This window comes from Castor canadensis, chromosome 6, assembly GCF_047511655.1.
Source record: "Castor canadensis chromosome 6, mCasCan1.hap1v2, whole genome shotgun sequence".
NCBI classification, from domain to species: Eukaryota; Metazoa; Chordata; class Mammalia; order Rodentia; family Castoridae; genus Castor; species Castor canadensis.
Window position 1 is genome coordinate 38,722,926 of NC_133391.1, and position 13,816 is coordinate 38,736,741.

The 13,816-nt window shown below is 49.2% G+C and overlaps 1 protein-coding gene across 2 annotated transcripts in view; it reads right to left on the reverse strand.

The window, feature by feature from the left end:
• The window catches only part of Kcna6 (potassium voltage-gated channel subfamily A member 6), a 35,994-nt gene extending 26,856 nt beyond the window's left edge, over positions 1-9,138 (reverse strand). For both annotated transcript variants that reach the window (XM_074076235.1, XM_074076236.1), the window contains exon 1: positions 4,480-9,138. In XM_074076235.1, coding sequence (XP_073932336.1) covers positions 7,547-9,136 — 1,590 coding nt within the window. In that variant the 5' untranslated portion in view covers positions 9,137-9,138 and the 3' untranslated portion in view covers positions 4,480-7,546. The remainder of the gene's footprint in view (positions 1-4,479) is intronic.
• Between the last annotated feature and the right edge of the window lie 4,678 nt (positions 9,139-13,816).

A 13,816-nucleotide genomic window follows, 5' to 3' on the forward strand; every position in this document is an offset into this window, starting at 1 on the left:
TTTCCTCCTCCACAGAGAGAGGCATTTTTGCCCTTTCCACCTCTGACATCCTGTCCATCTAGGACCTCAGTACCGCCCTTTGCAATGCTCTGGTGCTGAGGGTGGGGGGATTAAATGAGAATCCTCATTCTAGTTTGGTGAGAAACAATCTTTTCTGGAAAAAATATGTTACCAGAATATCCATCCTGTTCTTCCAAGATGCATCAGTGTGAATTTCTGTATACTAAGTCACATCCTAAGTGCAATTATTTAAAGAAATTCTGTTACGAATTCTCTAGGCAAAGAACCTTCTGGTACAACTGAGAGCGCTCCAGAGTCTATTTTTTATGTCACGTTCTATTTACATGTTTTAAGCTGGCAGGAACACTGCCTTTTCTTGAGGGTACAGGTGGCTCCAGCCCCATATTACGGAGGGCCCTGGGCTAATCAGAGCTATGCTTTGATGAGAGTTCCTTTCCTGCTAAGTTCTTTAATTGGCAACCTCATCTGAGCCTTGCAACAACCATAAGAGGCAAGTAGTAGTGGCTTCCTTGTTTTGCAGATGTCAAAACTGAAGCTTGGTGAGGACAAATGAGGTACAGACCCAAGCTCAACTCCAAAGGCGAGCAAGCCAGGCAATTCAGAGTCCAGAAACAGAAGGGCAGTCACAGTGTCTTGCCCGGGCTAGGCCCCTCATGAGAAACTGTAGCGACTGCAAGAGTGAGCTGAAGGTGGGCAGAGGATTCTGTCCTGTGCTGGGACCCTGCCCCCAAGAGAGCTGCAACAACTACTCTCAAATGGAGACGTGAAAAGGAGAGCCAACTTCATCTAACTTCAGAGAATCCTGCTTCCTCCACCTTAAAGGAGGAGAAGGAAACTGGATCAGAATGGTCAATTCTAACTGGGCATCGTGGCCATATCTATAATCCCAGCTACTTGGGAGGCAGAGACCAGAGGATTTCAAGTTTGAGGACAGTTCAGGCAAAGTTAAGGAGACTTTATCTCAAAATGGGGTGGGGAGGGGGCAGCATAGCTCAAGTTGTAGAACATTTGCCTCACAAGCACAAGCCCCTGGGTTCAACCCCCAGGACTGGGAAAAAAAAATCTAGCCAATCTTTACATAATGCTTACTATTTTAAACATTGTACAGATGCATAAATATAAACTCGTTTAATCCTCAGAACAGTCCTATACAATTAGTGCTTATATCCCCCATGTGAGAGAAAGGGAAATTGAGGCACAAAGCAGCTTTACAACTTGCTCAATGTCACACAGCAGAGAGGACTTTGAACTTGACCCTAGCACTCTGACCCTAGTGCCCACGTTTTTCACTGCTTTGCTCTAGACTGTCATACCAGACAGCCCTGAGCAGTTTGAAAGACTTTGTGAATGAAAGGACCTGTTCCAGCTACTCACACAGGGAGTAGGGGGCGCTGCAGAACAGGGTCAGCTTCTCCAGGCAAGGGTGAGGCCCCAGGCCAAGGTCTGCAATTGCTAGCTAGGTGCCCAGCTTCCTGGAGGTGAGGAAAGGGATCTCACATCCCCCACTCTCCCCCACCTGGGGATTGTCCTGCAGTGTTCTTTCTCAAAGTGGTGTCTCTGCTGCCAGGAGCAGTTTGTCTGTCTCCTGGAGACAGCGGTTGTCAAGCCCTGGGAGAACAGCAAGCATGTCAAAAATAGCAGCGCCAGCAGACTGCGTGGCTGTGATTTCCTTTTGAAATGTCGGCTTTGCTCTCACCAAAGAGCCAGGGTATGTCTAGGCTCCTTGCAGCCTGCAGCAGAGGCTGCTGAATGTTCCAGAATGTTTCCTAGGGGCTGGTGAAACCTATCTGCCAGGCCATGATCCACTTAGGGAAAATTCTTTCTATAGTAACAGTGAAAAGGTTGGAACTATGTTTAAAAAAAAAAAAAGTGGCATAAACCCCAGCATGGTGAAGCCCAGAATAAGTTAGGTGATGACCAAGGTTAGACCACAGTGAGTGGTATTTACTGTCATGCAGCCCTCTTTATCTCTCCTGTTCTGAAAATGAGAGAGTCACCGTCCTACAGCAACAACCCTGGAGAAACGGATGCTGAGAGGGCACGCGCCTCTTTTAGGGTACTATATGAAACAGGGCATGACAACCAAGAAGGGGCAAAGAGGCAAGGATAACTACTTTCCCAAGTTCAAAGCAAAGGGACATGAAAATCATGACGATCTCTAATCCCACAGGGACCTCAAGCCTAGAATGGGAAAGTGGTTCATGAGGAAACCTGGCAACATCTGTCCTTGCTCCCAGTCTGGAAAGGTGTGTCCATCCCTCCATGCCCCAGGTCTTATTCTGCCACGAGATACCTGTGCATCCTGGTGTAAAGGGAATGTTTCCTAGTGAGGAAACCCTACAGTTGACTGTGGATTTCACTGCTTCCTCTAACTGACCATGACACTCTAGAATGAGGCCATGCTTTCCTTCCTGAGGCTATGACACAGTCAAGACCAATCAGAGCCAGATGGCAGTTCCAGCCAGGTTGTCCCAGGAGGATGACATTCTCTGGGAATCTATCTTGGCATTTACACAGAGATGTGGGGCAACAGAAATATTGCCCAAAGCAAGTCTTCAGCCAGTGGAGAGAAGCAATGATAGGTGACAGGAGTGAAAGGTGTCATCTGGGAAAAGCTCCAAGGTGTCCTGTAGGCACCAGCAAAGCAAGAGCAGAGCGGGACAGGATTGAGATAATATGAAAGGTAAGGTAAGCGAAGCTGTCACCTCCACTTCTCTGTTTAGCCAAAGCACCAAAGGACTACTAGGTACTCATCAAAGGGCTGTTAAGGGTTAATAATGACCACTGGGAGTAGTTGGGGAAGGGCTGGGGGAAAATAAAACTTTGGCTCCTGTGCAATTGCTTTGGGAATTTTGAGCTTACAGGTGCAAAGATTGGGTGGGGTTTGCAGTATGTTTGTGGGTTTTGGTGGTAGTGGTGGTGGTTGCTTTTTTGGCCAACAAAGAGTAAATTTCTTGGCAAGCTCACTGCCCTACTCATATATAGTGAACAATGCCTGGCATATTTATCATTAGTGCCATACCTGCTGGCCTGACATAGCTTTAGAGAAAGAAAATGCATGTAAAGCTCACAATAGTTTGATCATCAAAATCAACACAACACACACACACACACACAGAGTTCTTAGTATTGTACACAAACAGCATAGAGCAGCTGCATGAAAGCTCTGAAGTGTCCCCATGTGGCAGAAGAAAATAACTATCATTCCATTCCTGACATCAGTCTACTCTATCCTTAGAGATGCTAACTGATTTCTAGAACCAAACTTTTCTCCCAGCCCAAGGTGAAGCCCCCAGGTTATCAGACTCAAGACCTTTTTTTCCTCCCAGTCCTGGCTGTATGACTATCCACACAGTCCTATTTTCGAACATTTCTGTCACCCCCAAATGTTCTCTGTTGCTAGTTTAAGAGCCCAGAGGTTGCCCACTGGAGGGCCCCTGGGCTGTCCTGATGTCCTGATACAGGACTTAACCTTATACTCCACCACCTCCAGGAAGGATAACCCACACATTCTCCTCATGGACTGGCAGACATCAAGGGCATCCTCTGTACCATGCACCACTGGGAATGATGCCTTTTCCTCTGGATCTGCCCTCAGTGCACAAGGAAGCCAGCCAGCGACTAAGCAAGGCTTCATTTGAATTGAGAACAGTCATCAGGCCTCCACTGAGTTAAGGCTTTGCCCAGGCTAACTCCAATCTATGCCTTTCCCTCTAAGTCCACTTTTCTGTTTATTTTACTATGTCTACTCTCCCTCTTAATATTGGAGGACCCTAAGATGGACATACTCCAGTGCCATAAAGCAGCATGTTTACCTGGGATGTAACATATTTTCTCACTCTTTCTCTCCTTCCCTCTATCCCTCCCTTTTTCTCTGTTTTATCCTTGCACATTCAGGAAATTTCTGGGAGATATTTTTCTAACCTCACAACATCTCATCTTGTTTGGTAAGTCCAGGTTTTCCCCACTGGGACGTCAGGAAAAGGGAATTCTTCCTGCTAGATACCTTGGGTCACAGGTGTCCCAGAGTTCAAGGTATGACCTTAACTGAAATGAAAATGGGGGAGGAGAGATGAGGAAGAGAGAGAGAGAGAGAGAGAGAGAGAGGGAGAGAGAGAGAAATAGACAAGGAAGGAAGAAGAGATTTAAAGCAACCAAGGAGGGAAAGCCCAGAAGGAAGGGAAAAGAAGACAAAGAAAATGAAAATGAAAAGAAGGAAAGAATGCAGAGAAAAAGAGATGGTAAGAAAGGCAGGGATGAGACAGCACTGGGAAGACAGAGCAGAAAAGATCAGAGTCCATGGAGGCTTAAAGGTACAAAGCAGGGCAGGGAGGCAGTAGGAGAAACCCTGCATCTCCCCAGGTGTGTGCCCTCCCGCCCCCTCCCCCAACACCCCGAGTTCTAATTTTGCTTGGAAGAGTGAGTCAAGAATGAAGTTCCCCCTACAGGAGGACCTACCTCAGGTGCAGAGACAGCCAGCTGTCCCTCCCTGCTCTTCGGGGATGCTCAGGCAGGAGGAGCATCCTTGTCCCAGGCTGAGGCTGGCAGTTCAGGGAAGTCCTCCGGGAGCCCCTGCTGGCTCGAGTCATTTGTCAGGATGGCTTGGACCCCACTTTCCTGGCAGCTGTGATCCCATCCCAGCTGTCGCAGCAACATATGGTACATAGTCTCTGGCTTCTCAGAGCATGACATCCACATGTTAGGGCTGGGGTGAGGGAGGGACCACTGTACAGTTCTTCACAAGAACGAAGTTGGCACCACCTCCTAGAGATTCTTCACAGGCTGCACTTCTCTGGGAGGAAAGAGGTTCATTTCTCTCTGTCTTTCAGACCTGTATAGAGTCTCCCTCTGAGGAGATGAGACGCCATGACACCTCAGGCAAGTATCATTCTCCATGAGGCCCACCCTGACTGCCACAGGAGAATACATTGCCCCCTCCAAGGGCTCCTTTGTCCTTTTGAAAATCCTAATAATGATGTTTGTTTAGCGAGGAAGTTTCTTAGCATTCAAGTTTCTGAAGATTTGGGGATAAGATGAGGCAGCTTCAAGGACTGGGTGGGGAACCAGGAAGTAAAATCTGGAGAGGAAGTTCGGGGGACCTACTTCCTCTGCATTTTCCAAGGTCCTGAGTCCTTGTCCTGGTTCTACCAACCCTAAAGCAGTAGGTGGGAGCTGCTCCCATTCAGAAGCTGGGAATATGTGCCTGTTCTCCCTCAATGCCCGAATCAGAAGATAGAGAGAACAGTCTGGAAGGTTGCTACGGCAACCAGAGTCCCTGGAGAGACTGGCTCTCCACAAACCTTTACTTTCAGGCATGCTCTGACTTGAAAAGGCAATGTTTGCTTAAGGATTGTGATGAGCGTGATTACATACACATACATAGAGATGCATGCACACTTATTCCACCATCAGCTGGGAGCAACCCTTTGGCCACTGGAGTGGGCTCAGGAGTAACTGAAGAGGTTTGGAAAAGTAACACTTTCTGACTTCAGAACAGGTTTCTGAACCATAAACCCCTCTGTCTCCTACTGTATTACAGGTATGGAGAAGCTAAGCTCCTGGACAAAGTGACCTCTGGCCCTAGAAGGATCACACCAATCCTACCAAAAGAATACCCTCCGTTCTGAAGGGTAAGAAAAAAGACAATGCCAAGGAGGGACTTGGGAGCTAATAGCCTATCAAGGCCTATTCTTGGGCTTTGAGTACAAGACAGAAACTCTCTGGGAAGGCCTTGCCTCTAGGAGATAAGGACACAGGATAATGAACTAAAAATCCAATCCATTACAATAATTTACACATTTGCATAGTGTCTTCCCCGACTTTCTGGATGAGTTCAATACTCCCCATGAGGTAGGGAGGGGAAGACATTAGTGTCCCCATTTTAGCAGGTGGGGAAACTGAGACACAAAGAGGGACTGTGGTGCCAAAGTTACCCTGTAAAGCTGTGGCAAAATCCAGATTGTAATATAGCACTCATGGGAGCCTCACTGTTTTTCAAGCAATCCCACAAGGGCTATCCCTTTGTTGCTCTCCAAGAAAATAATTTATTAAAATAAATTCTCACTGAAGAGTCTTAAAGCATAGGTATAAAATTAAAAACATATTAACAGTCCTTTTGATTTCAGAAGTGCACCCAGAAAAGCTCAGAACAGTGTATCACAGTTTATCAAAGGCAAGAACTGAATGGCAATGTTCCTGGGAGAGAATGAAGGGTGGTGGGCAGGTGGGAGGTATGGCAGTGACTTCACAATGGAAGAAGATAGCTTAGTCCAGGTGGGAACCCACCACATTACCTTACCAGTTAGAGCAGGCCAGATGCAGCTCCAAGGGGCAGAGCAGGGAATGTGTGCTTGACTCAGAAAAAACCTCTAACAGTGGGGCTGTCTGCAAAGGAGCACTGCTTTTACCTTACTCTAAACCACAGCAGGGGAAGGAACCCATGCTGGCGTCCGATGTGTGCTTCCCTCTGTTTGTATACATGAGCTAAGGTTGCTTTAGAAAACCTTTAACTACAATCCTAAATCAGATTCTCAGGAAGAAAGATAGAGGGCTGTGGTGTGGCTGGGGGCTGAGGGAGAAAATGCTGCTGTCTGCAGCAAGACTCCTCTGTCCCACCAAGATGAAAATCTCTGTTAAATGGCACCTGGCTTCAGATCTGTGGTCCAGCCAATTGCTTGGCTCTATTGAGCTATTCCTCCTGGCTCGGTGGTTCCCTTTTCCAGTTCCTCTTGCACAGGAAGGCACTTACACAAAAAGAGTATTTGGCTCTTTGAAAGAACCTTCCTGGAAGCTCAAGAGAGAGGGATCAAAGTGGGGAGGGCTAAATGTGGACCAAAGACCAGTGTCCCCTGCACAGGATCACACCTGGGAGAATCCATTGGCCCCTGTGATCCAGGACTGGCCCTCAAGTCCTCCAAATGGTCCAGTTTAATTGTATTTTCCCTAATCCCATCCAAGATTAGACATGAGTAATATATTTTGAGACTGTGCAATCCGGGCCCTCTGCAGGATGACTGGCAGATGTTATAGCTCTGGAATCAAACAGCAAGTTGAACAGTTTCCATCCTCCAGCCTCTGCCAGTTACCAAGTGACCAGAAGCAAGGACAGGTGCAGGTCCCAAAGCAAAGGATGCTAAGGAGAGAGACAGGACCCAAGTATGACTGTTTTCTGTTCTATCAATATCACTATTCCTAGAGATATCACAAGTCCCAGATATGAAAAATCAGAGTCTTGAGGAAAGGTCAGCGGAAATGTATGCCTCATTCACATGACAGAAGATGGGCATGAGTGGGTGGCACCGTTGGAATTTCCAAAATGTCGCTTAAATGGATAAACCTTGAATGTTGCAGGGATCAGGCAACAAGGTTGACAGTCCCAGTACTTGGTTCTGGATGCTGTGCACTGGATGCAGGGAAGAAACTCAGAATTCAACTGGAGCTAGGGCACGAAGAGTGAAGATAAGAAGGAAGCCTAAGAGATGGTTTGCTCAGAGTTCCCCTTCTCCCGCAGGCCCAGCTCGCTCTGTCAAACCTCTGTGAGCATCCTTTTCTCAGCAAATGCCCGATGTGGAGTGGGAAGGTAGCTAGGCCTCCGTTCCCGGGGGACCTCGGAGAAATCTGGCTTGCCAAGTCCATTGTCAGTTGCTTTCAGGTCTGGTGTGGGCTGCCCGCAAGTGACATGTGTATACTGCCCTTGCTCCTCGTGGTCTGTCTCCCGATGGTAGAAGTAGTTGAAGTTGGAGACGATGACTGGCACCGGCAGGGCGATAGTGAGGACCCCAGCAATGGCACACAGAGAGCCCACGATCTTACCTCCCACGGTCATGGGATACATATCCCCATAACCTACAGTGGTCATTGTAACCACTGCCCACCAGAAGGCATCTGGGATGCTAGGGAAGAGTGAGTCGTCATCATCAGCCTCTGCAAAGTAGACGGCGCTGGAGAAGAGGATGACTCCGATGAAGAGGAAGAAGATGAGCAGCCCCAGTTCCCTCATGGACGCCTGCAAGGTCTTGCCCAAAATCTGCAGCCCCTTGGAGTGGCGGGAGAGCTTGAAGATCCGGAACACGCGCACCAGGCGGATCACCCTGAGGATAGCCAGGGACATGGCCTGCTGCCCGTTCTGGCCACCCCCACCACTTGCACTTTGCTGCTCCTGTTGCTGCACCAGCTCAGTGCCCAGGGTGATGAAGTAGGGGAAGATGGCCACCAAGTCAATGATGTTCATGATGTTGCGAAAGAAGGCGGGCTTGCTGGGGCAGGCAGAGAAACGCACCAGCAGCTCGAAAGTGAACCATACAATGCAAAGCGTTTCCACCAGAAAGAAGGGATCAGTGAAGAAGGAGCCCCCAAGAGTACTGAGTGAGGGTGAGCCTCCTGTCCCTACTCCCCCATGGGGGATGCCAGGGTGAAATGTATAGGAATCATCTTCCTCCTCCTCTTCCTCCTGACTCCCCCTGGAGACTGGGGAGACTCTGCTCACACCACCATCATTGGTCCCACCGCGCCCATCCGCGCGGAACTGGGGCAACGTCTCCAAGCAAAAGATGACGATGGAGATGAGGATGACCAACACAGAGACGATGGCGATGCCCCTGGCAGGCCCTGAGCTCTCCGGGTACTCGAAGAGAAGCCAGACCTGGCGCTGGAAGGGCTGGGAGGGTAGTGGCTTCTCATCTTCGCCACCTTCAGGCAGGCAGCCCTCGTCCTCCCGGAAGGCGGCCAGGGCTTCGTCCCCTAGTTGGTAAAAGCGGATCTCCTCCAGGAAGATGTCCAGGGGCACGTTGACAGGCCTCCGCAGGCGGCCCCCCGACTGGTAGTAGTACAGGATGGCATCGAAGCTGGGTCGGTTACGATCAAAGAAGTACTCGTTCCTCAGGGGGTCGAAGAAGCGGACTCGGCGGCCGGGGTCTCCAAGCAGCGTGTCGGGAAACAGCGACAAGGTGCGCAGCTGCGTCTCAAAGCGCAGCCCGGAGATGTTGATCACCAGCCGCTCGCTGCTACAGCAGCCCTCGCCGCCGGCCTCCGGGAACTCTCCCGCATCCTGTTGCTCCCCCTCGGACCCGCGGACCTCCCCCGGCGCAGCCAGCGTAAGGGACTTCTCTGATCTCATGTCCCCTCCGCGGTGCGCTCCACGCCGCTAGGACGGCGCCCACGACACAACCTCGGGAGCGCAGCACCGCTTCCCAGCTCTCGGCGGCTCCCTCCTTTAGGGTGGGGCTCGCGATCTGACCTGGCGGCTCGGTCGGGGAGACCTGTGGTCCCTGCAAGGCTAGGTCTGGGAGGTGATCTGAACGCAGAAGATGTGGCTTTGGCTTCCAGTACCCGCCTCTGGCTTGCTGATCTTACTGGGATGCCTGGTACCTCAAACTGGCGCGCGTGAGACTGGCTGCCGGAAAAGACGCGTGGCTTCGCCCCTGGTTGTGCCCGAGACTGGGCTCTCGGACGCAGGAGTCCGCCCTCCAGGCGGGCTGGCTCTTCCCAGCTCCCACTGCTCTTCTCCAGCCTCTCACGACCCCCCGGCTGCCGCTGGTACCAAAGCTCCAGATGCGCCTCCCTCTGGCTCAGCAAAGACTCCTGCCCCTGCTCGGCCTCCGCCTCCGCCCTACGTCCACCACTAGGCTGGGTCCGGCCAAGGTCGCGGTTGCAACAGCCACCACCGCCCCCTCCTCCCTGGGAGCCGCTCCGCAGGCCTCGGAGAGGGCCCTGGGGCTGCCCCGGCGCCGGAGCGCTGTGGCTGCAGCGGCCGCAGCAGCAGCGGCTCGCCTCTCTGCTCTGTCCTTCCTCACCAGCACACACTCTCCAAGTGACGTGGCAGGCCCCGCCTGCTGCCCCCTCCCACCCCACTCCCACATCACACCCCTCACCCAGCCAGGGGCTGCCGCCAGCCAGGGCTGTGGAAATAGACGCACACTTGCCTCTCCTATAATCTCTCCCGCGCTCTCCTGGCACGCCTCTAGGTTTCACACATTCTCATGCACGGTCCCCTAAAGGAGCGCCATACCCTAATGCCACGCCCCCTCCACCCTCACAACCCGCTTGTCTCAATTCTGTTTACAGAGGTGACCTACGCTGTGTATTTCATCAATAAGGGTTCACCCCTCCCCACTCCACCACACAGAGCACTGTGTCTCTCCTTACCGGGACATTTAATGAAAAAATAAATAAACCTTATGCCGTCCCTCTGTATTTACAAAGACCCATTTGCCAGCTTCTCCAGCATTACTGGAGGGGGAAAAAAAAAAAAAGAGGAAGGCTTTCTTAAATAGCTTGAGAGCTTCCAAACTAGGTTGTATCCCAAAGTAAATCTCCCCCCTGCCCCAGGGAACCTCCCTCTGCAAACAGGGGAGGGTGAGGCTGCAGCTCTCCTAGGATGACTAAGTGATCCCCTGAAAGGGGTGGGAAGCCTATCAACCCATCACAAGTTCTCCTTCTCCCAGGTAGTCCCAGTGAAAACAGAACCAGAGGGTGGTGGGATGAGTGACATATCATAGCCTAGGAAATGCACTCCCAGAAGCTTTTGCTTCAAGCATTCCCTGAAATGCATCTGGGATTTCTGCTTATGATGCAACCAAGAAACGTGAGGGAAATGTGAGTAGAGTAGAAAGGGAGTAGTCAGTGTCGGTTTTAAAAGGGGGAGAGGGCATGGTGGTATTCACCTGTAATTCCAGCTACTTGAAAGGAGGGAAATCAAGAGGCTTACTGTTCCAGGCCACCCCAAGGGAAATGTTAGTAGGACCAATCTCAACCTCATCTCTACCAATAAGCCAGGCCTGCCATATGGTGCACCTGTCATCCCAGCTACACAGGAGGCATAGGTAAGAGGACTGAGGTCTGAGACTGGCCCCAGGAAAAAAGAGAAATAATCTCCAAAAAATAACTAAGGAAAAAAAATGGGCCGGGGGCATGGCTCAATTAGTAGGGGCACCTGCCTAGCAAGCGTGAGGCCCTGAGTTCAAATTTGAGTATGCCAATATACATATAATAAAAGCTACATTCAATCTAATCTGTGCTGGTCACTTCCTTCCAGGTGCTTTACCAGAAGATGTCTTCGGTTCCTAGGCCATGTTACAATGAAGATTCATTTGGCAAAGTGGCAGGGCAGAGCCAAGTTTGTTGTTATGGAGCACCATAGTCTTCCCCTAACTCTCACAGAGGTCTGCAGATAGGGAGGTTTTCCATACATTTCTGCCAGAGACCAGATCATCTTTCTTCCCTAGATCAGATAGGGGAGGTCTCATCTGGTCTCTTCAGACTATAGTTTCCATGTCACGTGACATTTGCTTCTCTGTGCCTCGTTTTCCCCTTTCTGGCTGGCTGTGGCCACAGTGAATTGGCTGACAGCTACTCAGTGTATTTATGTAGCTGCCTCTGCACCAGTAAGAGTTCACTGAGGATAATGATGCAAATGATACTGAAAGGTACTCCCAAACCACACGATGCATGGAAGAGTTCTTTGTGTTGCATGCAGTGTTTTAAAATCACAGTGATGTTCACAGAGTTTGCTCCCAGAGGATGAGGGGGAAGAGGGAGGGAGGCGCTCCTGGATCTGCAGGGAAGTGGTGAGGTGGTGGTGGAAGGGGAAGAGAGATGCTGACTGTAGCACTCACTGCATCTCATCTCTACTTTGTCCCTTGTGACCTATGGGGTTCTATCAGGCAGTTGCTCTGCTTCCTTTTTATGTTGTGGGTCTCCACTCCCTCCCCTCCCCTTGTGTGTATCAGTGAAGGGTTGAAAGCGAGTATATCACCTTTACGCAGTCCACAGTTTTCCCACTTACAGGGCATGTAATTAAGCAGTTTAGACTTCATGCAAAAGTTGCTGCATTTAAAAAAAAATCTAAAGGAAAGCAACAGCAAATATAATATAGGAGACCCTCTTTTGCCCTTGTTCCATTATCTGCAGTTATTTTCTGGGTTGTAACATGACTTGCTCATGACTCTTTTTGTTTTTATTTTCAAAAATTATAAGGAATTATCCATTTGTGTGTTCTTTTATATCAATGCCATTTTTATCCAAGTGGTTGTCAACTAGGTCAGTGACTTCAAAACAAAGAAGCCTGGGAAGGAGCCTGCATTCTGCCAGCCTAGTGTGGTGGTGGCAGGAACCCCATCTCACAGCTCCTGTCAAACTGGCTGGCGCTACCTGCCATGCTCCAGACAGAACTGATGGCTGCGGTTACCGCCACACCGGGCATAAGAAAGGTTTCAATGTGCATGGAGGTTCCTCTGGGAGAGAAATGCCATTAGCAAATTCATGAATCAGAGTTCTGTTTTTAGTTCTTTTGTGGAATAGACTCATTTTTTCACTTAAGAAAAATCCTCATGCCTAAGTCTTTCTTTCTAAGCATAGATTAAGGATGAATGCAGTCACACCTTCAGAAGTGTCAGTTCCCAGATGAAGGAAGACGTGAGTCTCAGCTCCCTCCCTCCATAAAATCTGTATCCCTGCTTCCAGTGACAGGTGATCAGGTGCCCAGCATCCACTGAGCACCAAGTTCATGCCAGCACAGACTGTCTTCTGTGGCATCCAGGCTGAGGTGTGTGCAATGAGCACAGGCCATGCATTTATTTAACTGCATCTATTGGACAGCCCCTGGGTTTCCAGAATGGTGCCAGTTGCTGAGGATTTAACAGTGATCTAGCAAAACATCTGCCCTTAGAAGCTTCTCCTACATTCATTACATTCTAGGCAGACCATTTAAACAGCCAATAGTAAAGAAGATACTTGTGTGATATACTGGTACACTTTGAAGAGAATACATGGGAACTATGTTAGAAATGAACCTGGAGTACAGTTTCAAAGAGGGTGTTAGTGGGGCAAGTTCTCACTAAAGAAATAATATTTCAATTGACAATTCAAAGATGAGAATGGGCCAACCAAGGTAATAAACAAGGAGAGAACATTCTGAAGATACAAGGGCTAAAAGCCTGAACTACAGAGTATTAAATGATCACAAGGACCATGGGAGAAGGCAGTACAAGATAAGGGTAGAGATGGTAGAGCTTACAGGGTAAAGCCAATGATGGTTCTTAAGCAAAGGAGAGAAATGCTGAGGGTGAAATGAGACTGAATCACAAAGAGGCAAATGGAGAAATGCAAAGACCAGGAAATTGCAGTCTGGGGGAAAGGATGGTGGTGACTTGGACTAGGGTAAGTACAGTGAGTGGAGATGGGGAAAGAGATCAGGAGATAAGATCAGCATCCAGAGGACATGAAAAATAAGCAAGGAATGCCAGGGTTTGGTTTGAGCAACAGGTGGGGTAGTAGTGTCATTGATTAAGAAGAGAAAATGAGTTGGAGCCAGTGGCTCATACCTGTAATCCTAGCTACTTAGGAGGTGTTCAAGGCCAGATTGGGCAAAAAGTTCATAAAACCCCATTTCAATGGATAGCTGGACACCACTGTGCATGTCTGTCGTTCCAGCCATGGTAAGAAGACTAAAATAGGAGGTTCAAGCCATAAAAGCAAAAGCCTATTTCAAAAGTAACCAGAGCAAAAAGAGCCGCAAAAGGGAAGATGAAGGGTTAAAGAAGTTAAGATCCATCAAGACCTCATTTTTAGACATGTTAAATTGGAGAGGCAAATTAGACATGCAAATGAAGACATCCAGGAGGAATTACTGACTCAGGGCTGGAATATGGATGAGAAATGTATGATGTATGAATTTTAAATTTTAGAGGTATTTAAATCCATGGCACTATGGTCTTCTAGAAAGACAAAAAAATAGACACCTGGATGTGCATGTAAAACAAGGTGAGCAACTCTCACAGGGCACATAATTCAGCCCCAG